The sequence below is a fragment of the Vombatus ursinus genome, unplaced genomic scaffold, assembly GCF_900497805.2.
Source record: "Vombatus ursinus unplaced genomic scaffold, bare-nosed wombat genome assembly UNPS02014778.1, whole genome shotgun sequence".
NCBI lineage: Eukaryota > Metazoa > Chordata > Mammalia > Diprotodontia > Vombatidae > Vombatus > Vombatus ursinus.
The window spans coordinates 37114486-37130204 of NW_020954556.1; the positions used below are offsets into that span (position 1 = coordinate 37114486).

General features: G+C 33.3%; 1 protein-coding gene across 4 annotated transcripts in view; it reads left to right on the plus strand.

Annotated features, from left to right (window-relative positions):
• RTN4 (reticulon 4) overlaps positions 1 to 15719 on the plus strand; it is a 72018-nt gene that overhangs the window by 21742 nt on the left and 34557 nt on the right. The window contains exon 1 of one of the 4 annotated variants that reach the window (XM_027865224.1): positions 13716 to 13892. The exons of the other annotated variants lie outside the window; for them this stretch is intronic. Coding sequence (XP_027721025.1) covers positions 13859 to 13892 — 34 coding nt within the window. The 5' untranslated portion in view covers positions 13716 to 13858. Of the gene's footprint in view, positions 1 to 13715; positions 13893 to 15719 lie in introns of those variants that run through there. 4 annotated transcript variants of the gene reach the window in all.

Here is a 15719-nt window from a genome sequence, read left to right on the forward strand (position 1 = left end):
TTCTGGGCCTCAGTTTCCTCATCTGTAAAATTAGGGGATCGGACTGGATGGCCTCTCCGTTCCCTCCTAGCTCTAAATATAGGAACGTATGAACTAAAGAAGATGAAATTGAGAATGGTAACTATACCTGCCTGACATATACAAAAGATATGCATTCCAGAGGTGGGAGAATTTTAGAGGTGTTCACTTAGTTTTTAAATTGTCTCAAAAGGGAAAGATTTTGGAAAAAAGACTGGAAGAAGATCACAAATGATAATTACTTTAAAAAGGCAACCATTGCATAGTAGAAGAGTAGGGAATTTGGGCTAAACATATACCTGCCACTCAGCACCCCAAACCTGACCAGTTACTTCATTTTCCTGGATTTTAGTTTTCTCATCTGTAGTGAAAAGCTTGGCCTAAGTGGGTGGGGTGGGGGTGGGGCTGGGGTGGTTTGGTCTATAGAAGCTACTAATCCATATATAAGGATCTCTGAAGGTAGTTTTGAAATGTAATATTAGTTGTCCTTTATTGTATTTTTATTTATTTTGTTAACTCTCTCCCAATTCCATTTTAATCTGGTTCAGCTGCACTAGGGAACGTTGGAGGCAGTGATTTGACACCTGTGGCCTAGATGTCCTTAGGTTTCTTCTAGCTCGAAGTCTGTAACACAGCACTATCCATCCAAACCATGAAGATTTTGATATACAATATGTATTCAGTAAACAATTTTTACTGCTAATGCAGTAAAAAAAAAAAGTTTTAATAATTCTGAGACAACAGAAGCAGTATGGGATAGAGAGCTATTGTTGAGTCAAAAAGACCTGGGTAAAGTACATTTGTTGGTGAATTGTTTCAGTTGTGTCTGACTCTTTGTGACCTGATTTGGGGTTTTCTTTGCAGAAATACTGAAGTGGTTTGTTATTGCCTTCTCCATCTCATTTTATAAATGAGGAAACTGAGACAAACAGGGTTAAGTGACTTGTCCAGGGTCACATAGCTAGTAAGTGTCTGAGGCCAGACTTGAATTTAGGAAGATGAGTCTTCCTGACTCCGGGTCTGGCACAATAATCATTGTGCCACCTAGCTGCTGGTTCAAGTACTGCCCCTGGCAAATACCAGCCATTTGATACCTAGGACAAGCCGCTTAATTCAATGCCCCAGACCACTCTCTGGTAATCAATCTAATTTGATGTAGGGAATTGCCTTATTGGGAGTTCCATATACAGGTAAAAATCACTGGTTATAATCCTTCCCGCATTTTTGTCTGTTTTCAGAATTTGAAGCGTGAAGCTTCAGAGTTGTTTAAATTTGCATTTCTTTTTACTATTAGTGATTAAGAGTATATTAGTAATTCTTTTGAAAACTTTTCCTGTCCTTTGACCAATTATCTTTTGAAGGATGGTTTGTAGTTATATTTATGTTAATTCCCCATGTATATTAGATGTAAAAATTATTAATGTTATTTGATGAAGTATTTTTTTCTATCTCACAGTGTCTCTGCTTCATTGGCTGCATGAAGACTTACAATTTTTTATGTCATCAATTTTGACTCCCACTGTCTCGTTTAGTTAAGAATTCTCATATTCTTCTATTTTTAAAATAATGTGGCCTTTTTTTTTCTTAAGTCAAATTCATTTTGAGTTTATTATGGTTATGCAGTATAAGATGTTGGTTTCAAACCAAATTTCTCAAATAGGGAGTTTTCCCCCTATGTTCTTGAGTTAATCAAAGACTGGGCTTTTGCTTTTGTAGGATCATAGAGTTGTAAAGGATGTTAGAGACCATCTAGTCCAACCACCTCATTTAATAAATGAGGAAACTGAGGCCCAGAGAGTTCAGTGCTTTTAATTTTTTTTTTTTATTACCAATGCCAAATAATTTTCATGTTTACTGCTATATAATACAGTTTGAAGTCTGGTAATGTTATGCTCTTTAAATTTTACTTTTTTATTTTTCATTTTCATTTTCCTTGAGATTCTAGACCTTTGTTTCTCCAAAGGAATCTTGTTTTTTTTCTGGTTCCATAAAGTATCTCCTTTGGTAATTTGATTGGCATAGCAATAAATATATAAAGTAGTTAAAGTAGTATTTTCATCTTTATTCTATTTCCATGACCCAGTCATGACCACTAAATCTTCCTAACTTATTTAAATTTCCCTTTATTTCTGAAAATAATATTTTATAGTTGTATTTATGTCTTTCATATATTTTAATGGGTTAACTCCCAAATATCTGTACACTTTTGAGTGGTTAGTTTTTCCTGTTTTTTGTTAATATTGACAACAATGTCAACAAGAGTTTATTAAGGGCTTTCTATGTACCAGATTCTAGTTAAGCCCTAAAATGACAATAATAATTATAATTGGTAATCTTTATATAATACTGTGGGCCAGGCAATGTGCTAAGCACTATACAATTATTGTCCTATCTGATCCTCATGATAACCCTGAGAGATGGGTGCTATTATTATCCCTCAGATGAGGAAACTCAGGCAAACAGAGGTTAAATGACGTAGCCTGAGGCCAGGTCTTCTGACTCTTGGACCACCATAAAATGTGCCATCTAACCACCCTTATATACGAATATAAGCATAAGGTACACAATATATGATACATGTTCCCATATACAGATATAAGCATAAAAATAATTCCTGCCTTCAGGGAGCTTACATTCTAATTTGTCAAGACAATACATAAAAGAAAGCTGGAGAAGGGAGGAAGGCTGAAGGTTACCTTCATTCCACCCCTCCATGGTAGAGGGAAGGTCCAGAGTACAACATGAGAAATGACGTATTTGGCTTGGGCACTCTCCTTGAATAGGGGTTCTGAAAGGTGCCATCCATTTAGAGGGAAAGTAATGAAGTCATTATCTAGGATAAAGAGGTTTCTGGGATATTGTAGCTAAGTCAGAAGTACAGACTGATGAGAACTGAAGGGGCATAGTACTGCACAGGCATACTGGTGATTTGTGTAGATTTATTTTATATTCTAAATATTGTAGCCATTACCTTTCTTTGATTCACAATTTCCTACATCATCTGCAGATAATAATATTGCTGTCTCTTTGCTTATGCAGGATGACTGCAAGGTCTGTCACAAAAGTTTTAAATAGAGTAAGACTTTTGGGGCACTTTGTGTTTATACCTTTAGTTCTATCCTCTTATTGCTATAGTGAGAATATTTAGAGCTATATCAGAGAATATTGGCATGGAGGCCATTTTTTTGCTTTACTCTCATTTGTATTTTTTTAATTTTTTTATTTGTTTACATATATTTTTATTTGTTTACGTATATTAAAAGAAGAGCTCTTTCTTTGTTGTATACTATTCAGAGTTTTTAACATAAATGAGAACTACATTTTACTGTCTTTTTCTGAGTATTGAAATAATTGTATGATTTAGGAGAGGCAGTGTGGTGATACAGGAGAAAGACGAGTCAGAAGACAATGTATTCATATCCCACCTCTGACACTATTTGTGTGACCATGTCAGCTAACTTTGTTGGGCCTCAGTTTCTTTAGGATTAAAATGAGGAAAGGTTAGTTTAGATGACCTTTAAGTAACTTTCTAGCTCTAGACTGGGTTATGATTTGTTTTTGTTTATTCTTTGGTATTTATATGCTAATCCTCCATATGAATCCAATTTAGTCATAGTGAATTATTTTCTAGATCTTTGCATCAGTATTCATTAGTGAGGTTGGCCTCTGTAGGTTTATCTTCTCTGATCTTGAGTTTGGATATTGAGACCATATTTGTTTCACAAAAGGAAGGAAACAAGCATTTATTAAGTACTTAGTGAATGCCAGGTACTGTGCTCAGTAATTTACACAGTATCTGATTTAATCCTCACAACAGCCCTTGGAGGTACATGCTATTATTATCTCTGATTTACAGGTGAGGAAACTGAGTCAGACAGAGTTTAAATGACTTGCCTAGGGTCACACAGCTAATTTGCTCTAATTTTTAAGTTCTTTTTTTTTTTTCCACTTTTAAAAGAGTTGTTAATTTATTTTGTAGTCTTTAATCATATGGTCACTTCATTGATCCTTTTTTTCTATTTTCTTAATGCAAATTTTCAGAGATAAAATTTTCCTGTGAGGACCAACTGATTTAACTGTGTTTATAAGTTTCATTATTATAATAATTTTCCTTAACCTATTTAGTCATTGTTCCTATGATTTGTTCTTTGACATATTTATTCAGGATGTCATTATTTAGCCTCTATTTAATAATGTATCATTATTCATATTTCCTTTATTAAATTTTTTTACTGTTTTATGGTTTATTGAAGATGTTTATTTTTGCCTTTTGTTTTGCCATTTGTTTATAATTCCTTTATGACCTAACACATAATTAGTTTCTGTAAAAGTGCCTTGAGATGCTAGAAAATATGTACATTCTATAATTTTTCCATATAGAAATTACCACAGGTCTGTCACATCTAATTCTTGCAATCTGTTCTTCTCTCTATTTTCTTTTTTTTATCTTTATGGTTGATTTATTTGACTCTGAAAGAGGAGTGTTAGTCTGCTACTATTTTATTACTGTCAGTATATTTTTGCAATTCACCTGGCTTTAAAAAAAAATGACCCATTAGGCCATTTATTATATTTATTTTTTTATAGTCTGTATGCCTTTCAGAATAATTTAATTTCACTTTTGATATCAATTTTTTATGATTACCTTATCCATGATTGCAATGCTTCTTTTGTAATCACCAGAAGCATAATTTTGGTCCATTCCCTCATTTTCACTCTTGACTATAAGATTCAGGCAAAGGTGTTGAAATGATAAAGTGAGATTGTTTATTAGAAGTTCTCTATGCAAATGAAGTCATAGTTCTGGTCGATATCCCTTTGTGTATATATGTTTTAAATGTTTTTCTTATTTGCAAAAAATTATTGGTTTAAAAGAATCTATTCTTTTCAGGCATTTAATCCATTCACATTTAGGGTTACAACCAATTAAACCTAACTTATATTTCTTTCTTCCCCATTTTTAAGTCAGCATTTAGTCTGTGCATGTTGTTTTCTTTATAGTAATCTGATCCTAGAAAACAAGGATCATTAATCTCTCTCATTAATTCTCCTCCCTCAAGTACTCTGCCCAATCCTAATCTCAAATTTCATCTCCTGTCTCTTTTCCAGTTCTGGTAAGTGTAGTACTTAATTATCCTTGTCTTTCCTCTTCCTGCATCATCCTTTTGCTTCATTTCACTGACATTTATAATGTTCCTTTCTAAGAATTGTTGCTTGAATTCCAACTTGTTTCTTACTTGTTTCCCTTTCTAGGTTATTCTAGAATTTCTTCTCAGGAATGTAAATTCTCAAAGGAGGCAGCATGGTGCAGTTGAGAGTGCTCGGTTACTTGAATCTGATGGGCTCTGGCCTGTTCTTTGCCTTTTCCCTCATTAATTTGATGTCATGGAATTCTCCTTTTCAACCTATGTCCTCTTGTTCAGCTATTTCTTTTCCCCTAGCAGAGGTTAGTAAAAAATTGTGCTCCAAAAGCATCCACTTTGGATGCCTTCTTGCCACCTAAATTCTCATCCTCTCTTGCCTTTGTAAAATAAGACCTTCCAGAGCATTCAATTTCTCCTACTTTTTTAAGTTATGAACTTCACAAACATTGACAAAAAATAAACATTTCTATATACAAAGAATAGAAATAGATATTATGTACAAGTTGTTGTTTTAAGTATTAAAGGTAACAGTACCAACATTACTAATCTGTGTTCCTTTGTGAACTCCCTTCTCTCCATTTTAAAAGGTACCATTTCAGGGGTGCTCTTTTCTTGCCAATTTGTTAGGTGAGAGATGAAACCTCAGTCATTTAGCTTTGTATTTCTTTTAGTAATGAGTTCCTTCAATTCTTTAGTCTGTTGACACTCCCTTTTCCTTCTCACTGTCTCTTAATCTGTGATTTTTATAATAAGGGAAATTGAAACAAGCAACAAGATTTCCCTTCCTACACTTGTATCTTTGTCTCACCCACATGAAAAAGAAATATTTGATTTCTCAGTCTTTCATTACTATTTGAACGTTTAGCTTGTGTTGAGTCAGTTTGCCTTTTTTAACATGCAGTTCACCTTTGGGTTCTTTTTAAGGAATAACTCATTCTCTCCTTTCACTGAATGCCCTATTATTTTCTTTGATTAGTCTGGGTTTTTTTTGTTTTTTTTTTTTTAAAGAATTTTTAAGGACCTAAACTGATCTTTTTTGGAATATCATTCCAATTTTTCCTTTGATTTTTCGGGCAGCGTGGTATGTGACAGAAAGAGCGCTGACTGGAGTCAGAGCACCTGGTTTAAAATTCTGTATCTCACACTTAAAGCTTGTATGACATTGGACAAGTCACTTAACTTCCCTGGGCCATCTGTAAAATGGAGATTGAACTAGGTGGTCATTGAGGTCCCTTTTAGCTCTCCATCTATAGTGTTTTTTTTTTTTTGTTTGTTTGTTTTACAAAGAAGGCATGATCCTTTGCTATGCTAATTTGTTGTCTTTGGGAAATGAAAGTGTTCTTCATGGTTGCTTGCAAAATTTATTGTTTGTTGTAATTTTGAAGTTTAACTACAGAGTTTTCTTGGTGAATTCAACATGGAGTAGAGATCTGTCGATCTCTACTTTGTTACTGGTGTTTTTTGGTAATGTTCCTGTATGATTTCTAAAAGCATAGCATTCATGTTTTCTGTAAGACCTGTAATCCTTAGATTATCTCTTCATATCCTATCTTTTTTTTTTTTTTTTTTTTTTTGCTAAGCAGTGGGGTTAAGTGACTTGCCCAAGGTCACACAGCTAGTAAGTGTTATGTGTTTGAGGCCGGATTTGAACTCAGGTACTTCTGACTCCAGGGCCAGTGCTCTATCCACTACGCCACCTAGCTGCCCCCATATCCTATTTTAAAGTTGTTTTGTAGAACTTTCATGAGTTTTTCCAATCGTTACCTTTATTCAATTAATTTTACTCCTCCCTCTGCCATTTTACATTTAAATTTTGTTCTTTTTCAGAGAATCTCGTTTTGGAATCTTTTTGTCTTTTGTTTTAAATTTCTGTAACTTTTTAGTTGACTTTTTCCTCAAGAGCTCTAATTTCTGTTCTCATTTCTTTGACATTTTCACTGAATTCTTTGCTCTTGTAAAACATTTAGGCAGTTCTTGGAATTGCTTCACTGTCATTTCAGGGGGCTTTGCAGAATTTGTTTTAGTACTGTAACTTTTCTCAGAAGAGAATGCTTCTTTACTTCAGAGCACTGATTCATTGCTATGGCTTTTATCTTTCTATTCTTTTCTTCTTAGTCAACTTTTATATTTATCAGTCACTGCTTCTTTTTTTTCTATGATGTCCTTGCTGTATAATCATTCTTATTGCCAATCATTTACCTTCTATTAAAACAGTGCTCCTGTGCAACCCTCCCAGCCCTTGCTGCCTTTTTCCCCACCCACCACAGTTAGATGAGATCTGTGATCCTCAGGGAATGAGGTTTTTCCATTTGGGTTGTTGTTTGAGGGAAACTCTGAAGGCCACTAGAATTGAACCTGTTCTTTATCTTTTCCATATCCACTTTTTATGAGTGCCACCCTCCTTTCTGTGCTTGACTTAAATCCCTGTGTGACCCTGGTTGACTTGGTGGTTATGAAGGGAAGAAGGTCCCCCCCAGGATGCTACTGAAAGCAAGGTCCAAGAAGCCATCTTTCTCTCATTTCTTTAGCTGAGTGGCCTTTTCCTTGTGGTCAGTTCTTTCTGTTTTCCTTTTCATTTCATTGCAATTTTTGTTACTTGTCCTTTTTCTTATTTATTTTGGGGGAGGGAGAGGACAATTCTTGTCCTAGGTTACCTCCTTCTACTATCTTCCCAGGACCACCTATCTTTCCCTAATGCTCTTAAAAAAAAAAAACCCCAAAACCTGAACCATACCATTTAAATTTCTAGTTAACATTTTAAGATAGATTAGAAACCTCTGTTTGCATATGTTAAATTATTTATATTGTGCTTTTTCGGAATTGTTAACTAGTTGTGAAATATTTGAAAATATCAACTCTCAGTATGAAATTAAAGAAATTTAAGACCCATCAAAAATTAAAATTAAGAGAACTGCTTCTTTAATAAGAAGATGGGTAAAAATATCCAAAAAGAGATAATTCAACTATTAAAGATATTAACTGGTTTTTGTAGACAGTTTAGGGCCAGGTCATGTGATAGGCTTTAAATGCCGAACATTTAATCCTAGAGGCAAGAGAGAGCCACAGGAGTGAGTGACAGTCAGACTTATGCGTTAGAAGTATTATTTTGGCATCTGGATGGGGAATAGATTGGAGAGGGGAGAGATTTGAACAAGGAGAGGAATTAGGAGGCCATGGTAATTGTCCAGAGAAGTAATGAGTACCTAAATTAGGCCTGAGCATATGCAGTAATATTTTACATGTTATTTGGTATTAATTATTTGTGCTTATGCAATGTATGTATATTTTTATGTGTATATATTCTCTTGCTCTCCTTTTCTACTCTCTCACTCCTAGAAGTCCATGAGAACAATGACCATGTAGTAGCAAAATGGCATGTTTTCTCCCAGTAGGTAGTACAGTAGGAATTGCAGTTTGTTGAAATGAAAAAACAAAGATTGACATTTATGTGACTTTCCCTACTGTATCAACAGGCAGAAGCACCTTTTTCCCCTATATCTTTTTTTTTCCTCTACTCTCTTTATTTGGTTTGCACCGTGTTCTTGTTTCTTAGAACGAGTAGAGTACAAATACCAAAGTAAACTTCTGGAGTTTAACTAGCCTTATGGCTTGCTCTAGAAGATGGGTTTTGGTGCCATCTAGTGTCTAAAGTAGAAAACGTGGGAAATTCTGTCATACTGACTTAAAAAATTTGCCCAACAAAGACTAATAATTTTCTAAAAAAGAATATTTGACTCCTAGGATTTGGAACTGGAAATTACCTTCAAGGTCATCTAGTTCATTTCCTCTCATTTTAACAATTGAGGACAGATAAACTTAAGTGACTTGCCTCTTAGGTAGTTAAGTAGAGCAGGTAGGATTAGAATTGAGGTTTTTTGATTCAGATCTAATTGTTCTTTTCTCCGTATCATCCTACTTAAACTTTGCTGTATTTAGTAAATACCAACAAATAATATTTCTGAAATGTCTGAATTTTAAAATATGAACAACTTGTATTTCAGACTGAGTAATTGAGTCATTTTTTACATTATTATGTATTCTTTTGAACTCCCTAAACCTATGTATTTTAAAAATATGAAGTAAATAATGCTTTCCATGAGAATATGTAACTTAAACATGGAGGTTTGCTTTAGATTATATAGCACAGAGCTAATATCAAATTGTTATCCTCTTAAATATTACCTCTCTAATTTGGTAACTTGTAGCTGTTAATATTGATTCTTTGCATGGTTTTATTCATATATTACAACTTGGTCAGATTTTATTTTTGGCTATTAACTTGAACTAGAATACCTTTGGCATTTTTCAATTTTTAAATGTATTATGTAAAATATATTTAAATATATTACATGTATATATTTAAAATATATTACATAAAACTATAGATTTAGAGCTGGAAGTGGTCATCTAATGGCCCACCTTCCTTCACTCCAGTTTTGCAAGTAAGGAAACTCCATCACTAGTAGTAAGCAGCAGAATCTCTAAATGCCATATCCAGGACATTCCACTTTAATACTGCGTTCTCTCCAGTCATTAGTCAAAGCTGAAGTTTTCTAATTCTGCCCATAGGGGGTGTTATATGACTGCATATAACTTGGGTTTCTTTTTAAAAAGTTTTCAATGATAAGAACATAACAAATGAACATATCTGTTTAGTTTCTTAAAAACAATCTAGAAGTGCATTTTAAAAATTTCTGTGAAGCAGTGGGGTTTTTCTTTTTAGATTCACATTTATGTGGGGCATCAGTTCTTAAACTCTTTACAAATATCTCAGGATGCTTTTACACTTATTATTGAAATTATTGAAAGACACCTCCCCACGCGCACATATACACAGGTAGACTTTGTTTTTGTGGGTTATAGCTAATGATATTTACCATATTAGAAATTAAAACATTTTAGGATTATTGTGAAAATAGTTTTAGTCTTATGTACCTCTGAAATAATCTAACTAGGAGACTCAAAGCTACGTGAACAGTTTGTAAATAATGAATGAGCTTTATGTTTTCTTCAGGGTTCTAACGATATATTAAATTTTGTAATTCTTTTATTTCTATTCTCTAGTTTAGTAATCTCTTCAGTTTGAAATTAGACAGCTATGGAAATCTTTTGGTGTAATTACCCACCCTTAGAACTCAACTTGAAAAAGTAGTTGCTCTCTTCTGGATCTTGCATGTCCTTTAAAAATCTCCTTAGGATAAAACCAATATAAAATGTAACAAATGTAAAGTAAGTTATATTCTAAATAATTGCTGACTTTGAGCCAAGGAGTTTGTAAGGATGGAAACTTTTGGTCATTGGTAAGGAAAATTGAAAAATAAAAGATTCAGATATTTATGTAGACTTTAACATTTGCAAAATAGAAATTTAAAAAATGCTTTATGTATGTCATTCCATTCAATCCTCATAACAACCCCTGGAGGTAGGTAATATAACTTTTATTATCTTTGTTTTACTGATGAAGAAATTGAGACATGGAGAGTTTATGAGATTTAGTATTGATCACATAACTAGGAAGTATCCCAGGTATTCTTTTCCAGGTATCCCAGACATCCTCTCAGAGAATTTGTCAATGTATTCCCAGAATTCTTTAGAGAGAAGCAGTTTCAGTCATACCCACCCTGTCTAACTTTATTAATCCAGTCTTAAAAACAGTGGTAAGGGAAAATTAGAGGAAGTTGCTAGTTCCAAAGGAACAGTGTTTTTGTGCATGCCATCAGCATCAGGGAATACATGTCCTTGTAGCTTAAATGTTATGGTCAAATGATGTTATAGGGAGGTTTCACAATGGTTTGTTTGCGGTTTAATGTTAATATTCCAGCTCACTTTAAATATACTGTAGTTAGAACCCTAAACTAGTTGGGATTATTTTTTTAACCTCATTTTGCTTTCTAATTGAAGTTGTTAATGTATGATTTATAGCAGGATATGTTGAAGGTTAGGTGCGCCAGAGATGTCAAACTCCTTGTCAGCCAGTGGCCAACAAAAGTATTGTGTACAGCCTGAACCAGATTAAAAGTAGTCAGTAAATGGTACAGCATGACAAAAATAATATTAGTTTGCATTTTTCCAAGTCAGTGTATGAGTGTCAGGGATTTCTATTTGAATTTGACTACCACTGGTGTACAGTGTACAGGTTGGGTGGGATGGTTGTGGTGGAAAGGTTTTCTTTTAATAGATGTTATAGAAATGATTCTGTGACTGCATGAAATACATTGTTTTTCCATAAGAAAGGGTTAGCGAATGTTAATATTTCTTATTTCTATAACACTTTTAAGGTTTGGGTAGTGTTTTTTCTTAAAACAACCTTGTAAGGTAAATAGCCTTTCCCCAGATGAGGAAATTAAGTTCTTAAAAGGTTAGATTATTGGTCTATGGTCACATAGCCGCTAGGTGGCAAAGGTAGTATTGGAATCCAGGTCTTCGAACTCCCAAGTTCAAAGTTCTTTCCACTATGCTATGGCAGAAGGAGTACTTTTTAAAGTCCTCTTTCAAAGTGATGTTGGGGGTGGGGTGTGTGAAGACCTTTGAACATCTTTTTAAAAGAGGCATTCTTGGGGTGGAGGGGAAGTCAGGTTTCCTCTCTGAAGTTTAGGCAGCTGTCCAAGACTAGACATTGCAGGAAAGGGACCCACTTGAATTGGCAGAGAGAATTTCCTTGTCTGGGAGTTTCTTGTACCAACTAAGTAATAAGTTTAGCCCCTAAAAACCTGTAAATTGATTTAGAGTGAAATGAGCAGAACTAGGAAAATAATATACCCAGTGACTGCAGGAGTGCAGATGGAGGATCTGTGGGGAAAAGTGATGTGATAATGACTACCCTGTGATCTGTCCAAGGCCTTTCTCTCTTTGCCGAGGTAAGGGACGATTGTGTAGATTGTCAGACTCTGGTTGTTATTTTGCTGAAATACACTTTTTTTCTTTTCAGATATTTGTTACAATATGTAGTTCATGAGACATTTAGAAATGAATGTGATGTTAAAACAACATTAATAAAGATAATTTTTAAAAAGTAGTTCAGCAACCGTTAAAAAGTATCAGGATTTTTGGATGTACAGGAGGCTTGCGCCAATGTGTTTTGATATATTTTATAAATTGAAATGGAATATCAAAAGTTCAGATTGGATCCTGATATTTAAAAAAAAATAGTTTTTAAAGAGCAGTGCCATTTCTAAAACTTAAATTTGAGAGCCCCTAGGTACAATGAGATCTGGTAACAGTTCTCAAGTTAAAGCCAGGCTACAATATATGGAATAAAAATTTATGTGTTCCATTTTACTGTAGGTGAAACATAATCTCTTAAAATTGTTTTGCATTATTCATATTTGGTAGGTGGGAAAGCAAGAAATGAGTGATTGGCTATTTGTTGCATCTGATATTTAAGGATTTTCTAGCCCACATAATTTTAGAAAGTTCCAGAAATGTTCAAATTTCATTATAAGATTACTGAATGTGGTTTCTTAACAAAAATGAACTTTCAATCATAGATCATATATCATGCAACACTGTCATTTCATGTATTTCTTTTAACTAGTTTATGACTTGTAAAGGCTAAATTTTAATGTTAAGTGTTTGGCCAGTGTGCTTATTTGAAAGTAATTAGCTATATATGACAGAAGCTTATATAATAGTATATATTCTTTAGTAGAGTAAAAGCATTTTATTGATTTAATGAAATTGAATTTATCAAATTTTAGAAATTTTGACATAGTTTAAAAGGGTTTTTTTTTTTAGTTTTAATAGTTCTGCAGTAAATCTTTATATGTGTTCTCATACAAATTTCCAAAGGTTATTAAAAGGATTCTTGGCATGTGAACTTTCCTCTATAAAGAATTTGTCTATGAATGAATCAAAGAATTTTTTTTAGAGCGTTTTGATTACATTGTGGTAACTATATAGAGATTATATTCCCGTAAGTGCTATCCAATTTTATATTTTGAATAAAGGACAGAATGAGCTGATACTAAATGTTATTGAAGAAATTCTGGTTCTGAAATGTGTCAAAATAATAACAAACCAGCATTTCTCTATTGAATTATTCTTCAAAATTTCTTGATCCTGTATCTTCTCAGATACACTTAAGGGCACTAGATGCCAAATGTTTAGCTTGTAATTATTTAGTTTATAATAAATTTAAAACAAGAAGAATCTGCACTTTACAGGTTTGAAATGTAAACTCTGACCCTTCTTTGGATCAGCCCATTTTAATTGTGTAAGGTACAATCCTTGTGATAATCAGTTTATAGTTTAAACCGAGCCTGAATACCTATATCATAATGTAACAGTCTGACAAAAAAGCATTACCCAGACATAACAGATATGTGTCAATAACATTTCTGCCATTGTGAAAATCAGATGTCCTTTATGTAGATTGATAGTCTGCCCTCACCTGACAAATAGGTTCTTTTTGGTTTGAGCAACAAGCCAATGGTTAGAACAATAAGCAGATTGAATGCAGGAATTAGTGCTGAGGTATTAGTAGCCTAGTTACAGATTGCACTGCGTCAGTCTGCTCCACACCCAGAAGACGTCAGGTGACACAAGTCCTGCAGTAGTTGTGCAGCACATAAGACTGCAGACCTCTGTGGAGGAAACTGATGTTTCGGATCCCAGGCAGTAGATTTTTCTTTTTGCAGCTCTTCTGTTGGTATGCATAATTGATAATCCCAGCTGTCAGCTAGAGCTTTTGGGGAACCATGGACGGTCAGCAGAAAAATTGGAAGGACAAGGGTAAATCGACTTTAAAATTTTCTTTTCTTATGCTTTTGTATGTGACCAGCCATGTTGTTCGGTGATTGCAGCATGCAGGTTAGGTTTTTCGATTGAAAGTGAAACTGAAAAGGCTTGAAATTTATAACCAAATATGCATCTAGTAGAGGATTAAAGCATAATAGCTAGGCATTGTAAATTCATACCTTTTGCTATGCACCATAAAATGGCTTGTTATAAACATTTCAATGGCATTTGGTTTAGATTATTGCTTTAACTTTGTACTATTTGATCAGTGTAGTCCTAAGCTGATTTGTTCACTTTACTGGTAACTTATCTATGAATTCTGGTAAACATTTACGTTTCTGAATTAAATATGTATTATTGAAATTCTTTTGATCTCATTTTCCTTTGATATTTTAGATGTTGACAGTGTTGGTGCTAAAATACTTCTAAACAGATTATAATTGTGTGTTTCAAAATCTTAAAAATATGATTGGCAAGAGTTGTTTTAAATAAATGAAATGTCTAGACTTGATTCACTAACCTTTGTCCTTGTAATAACCAATCAGTGATCTCTATCCCTTTTCCTCCCCTCCTAAGCTCAGACTCCTTTAGGTTTCAGTGGATCATTGTGTAAGAATTTAACTCCTGTAAGCTTTTATATTTTATAACTAACTGTAAGTATGCCCTTATGATTTATTTTTAATATTTTTATTTTATTTTAATTTATTCAAATTTATTTAAATAATTTATTTATTTAATTAAATTAATAAATTTATTTATTATTATTAAATTAATAAATTTAATTAAATTAATAAATTGATTTATTTGATTTATTTAAATTATTTAATATTTAATATTTCATTTTAATATTTTTAAGTTTAATTAGTTAAATACTGTTTAAAGGAGAAAGCTGAAAATGATGGGCCTTAAGTTTTGCACTTAAAAATTGGTAGAATTATTTAAAGAAGGCCTTGCAGAATGCCCTCTCAGAATTCCAATCATCTGATTCCTGAGATATGCTAAATTAAAAATTGTATGAATATATAGACATATGGTAAGGAATCATTAAGGTTTTGCAAATATTATAAGTTGTCCCCAAGAATAAAATACCTTAAATACTGGCACAGTAGGGTTTGATTGTGGGTATAATAGTAATTATGGACAACTAATAACCATAGCATTCAATATAAAATTTCTTCCTGGCTTAATAATTTGATAAAAAAGAAAATGTGGGGGAAAATGGTAAATGTGAATAAAAATTCAGATATAAAATTGAATTTTAGGAATAAAAACAATCGAGCTACAGGGCTATACCTTTTATGTTAATTTAATGTTAAAAGCAATTCCTTTTCTTTTAATGAGAAGGCTCATACCTGTGAGAATGTTAACAGAGACTCTTGTTTTGATGATTTTTTGGTGAGGATAGCATGTTAGGAGTAATATCTTTGTGGAAACTCCATCCACTGTTGCAGATTATCCACTCCTCTAATTTCTAATCTTAGAGAGTTGCCTGGAGACACTGAGAGTTTTTAAGAGACTCATCTCACCCATGGTCAAATAGGTTAGTGTGTATCAAATGCAGAACTTGGAACCAGGTCTTCCTGCCTCTAATACAGCTTTCAACTAAGTCACACACTCTCAGGAATGATGGTAGTGACTGCAATTAATATAAGCCTTACCCCCCAAATAGATGAAAATTTATGTCCAGCTCTAGTCATTAAGGTATGTAATACCTTCATGTTAATTTGTAATACCAAATTAATACTTTGGGGTAAGTGACTTGACCATCTTCAAGTATTTAATAGCGCAAGTTTTGGGGTTATATCTGTTAATAACTTTTTT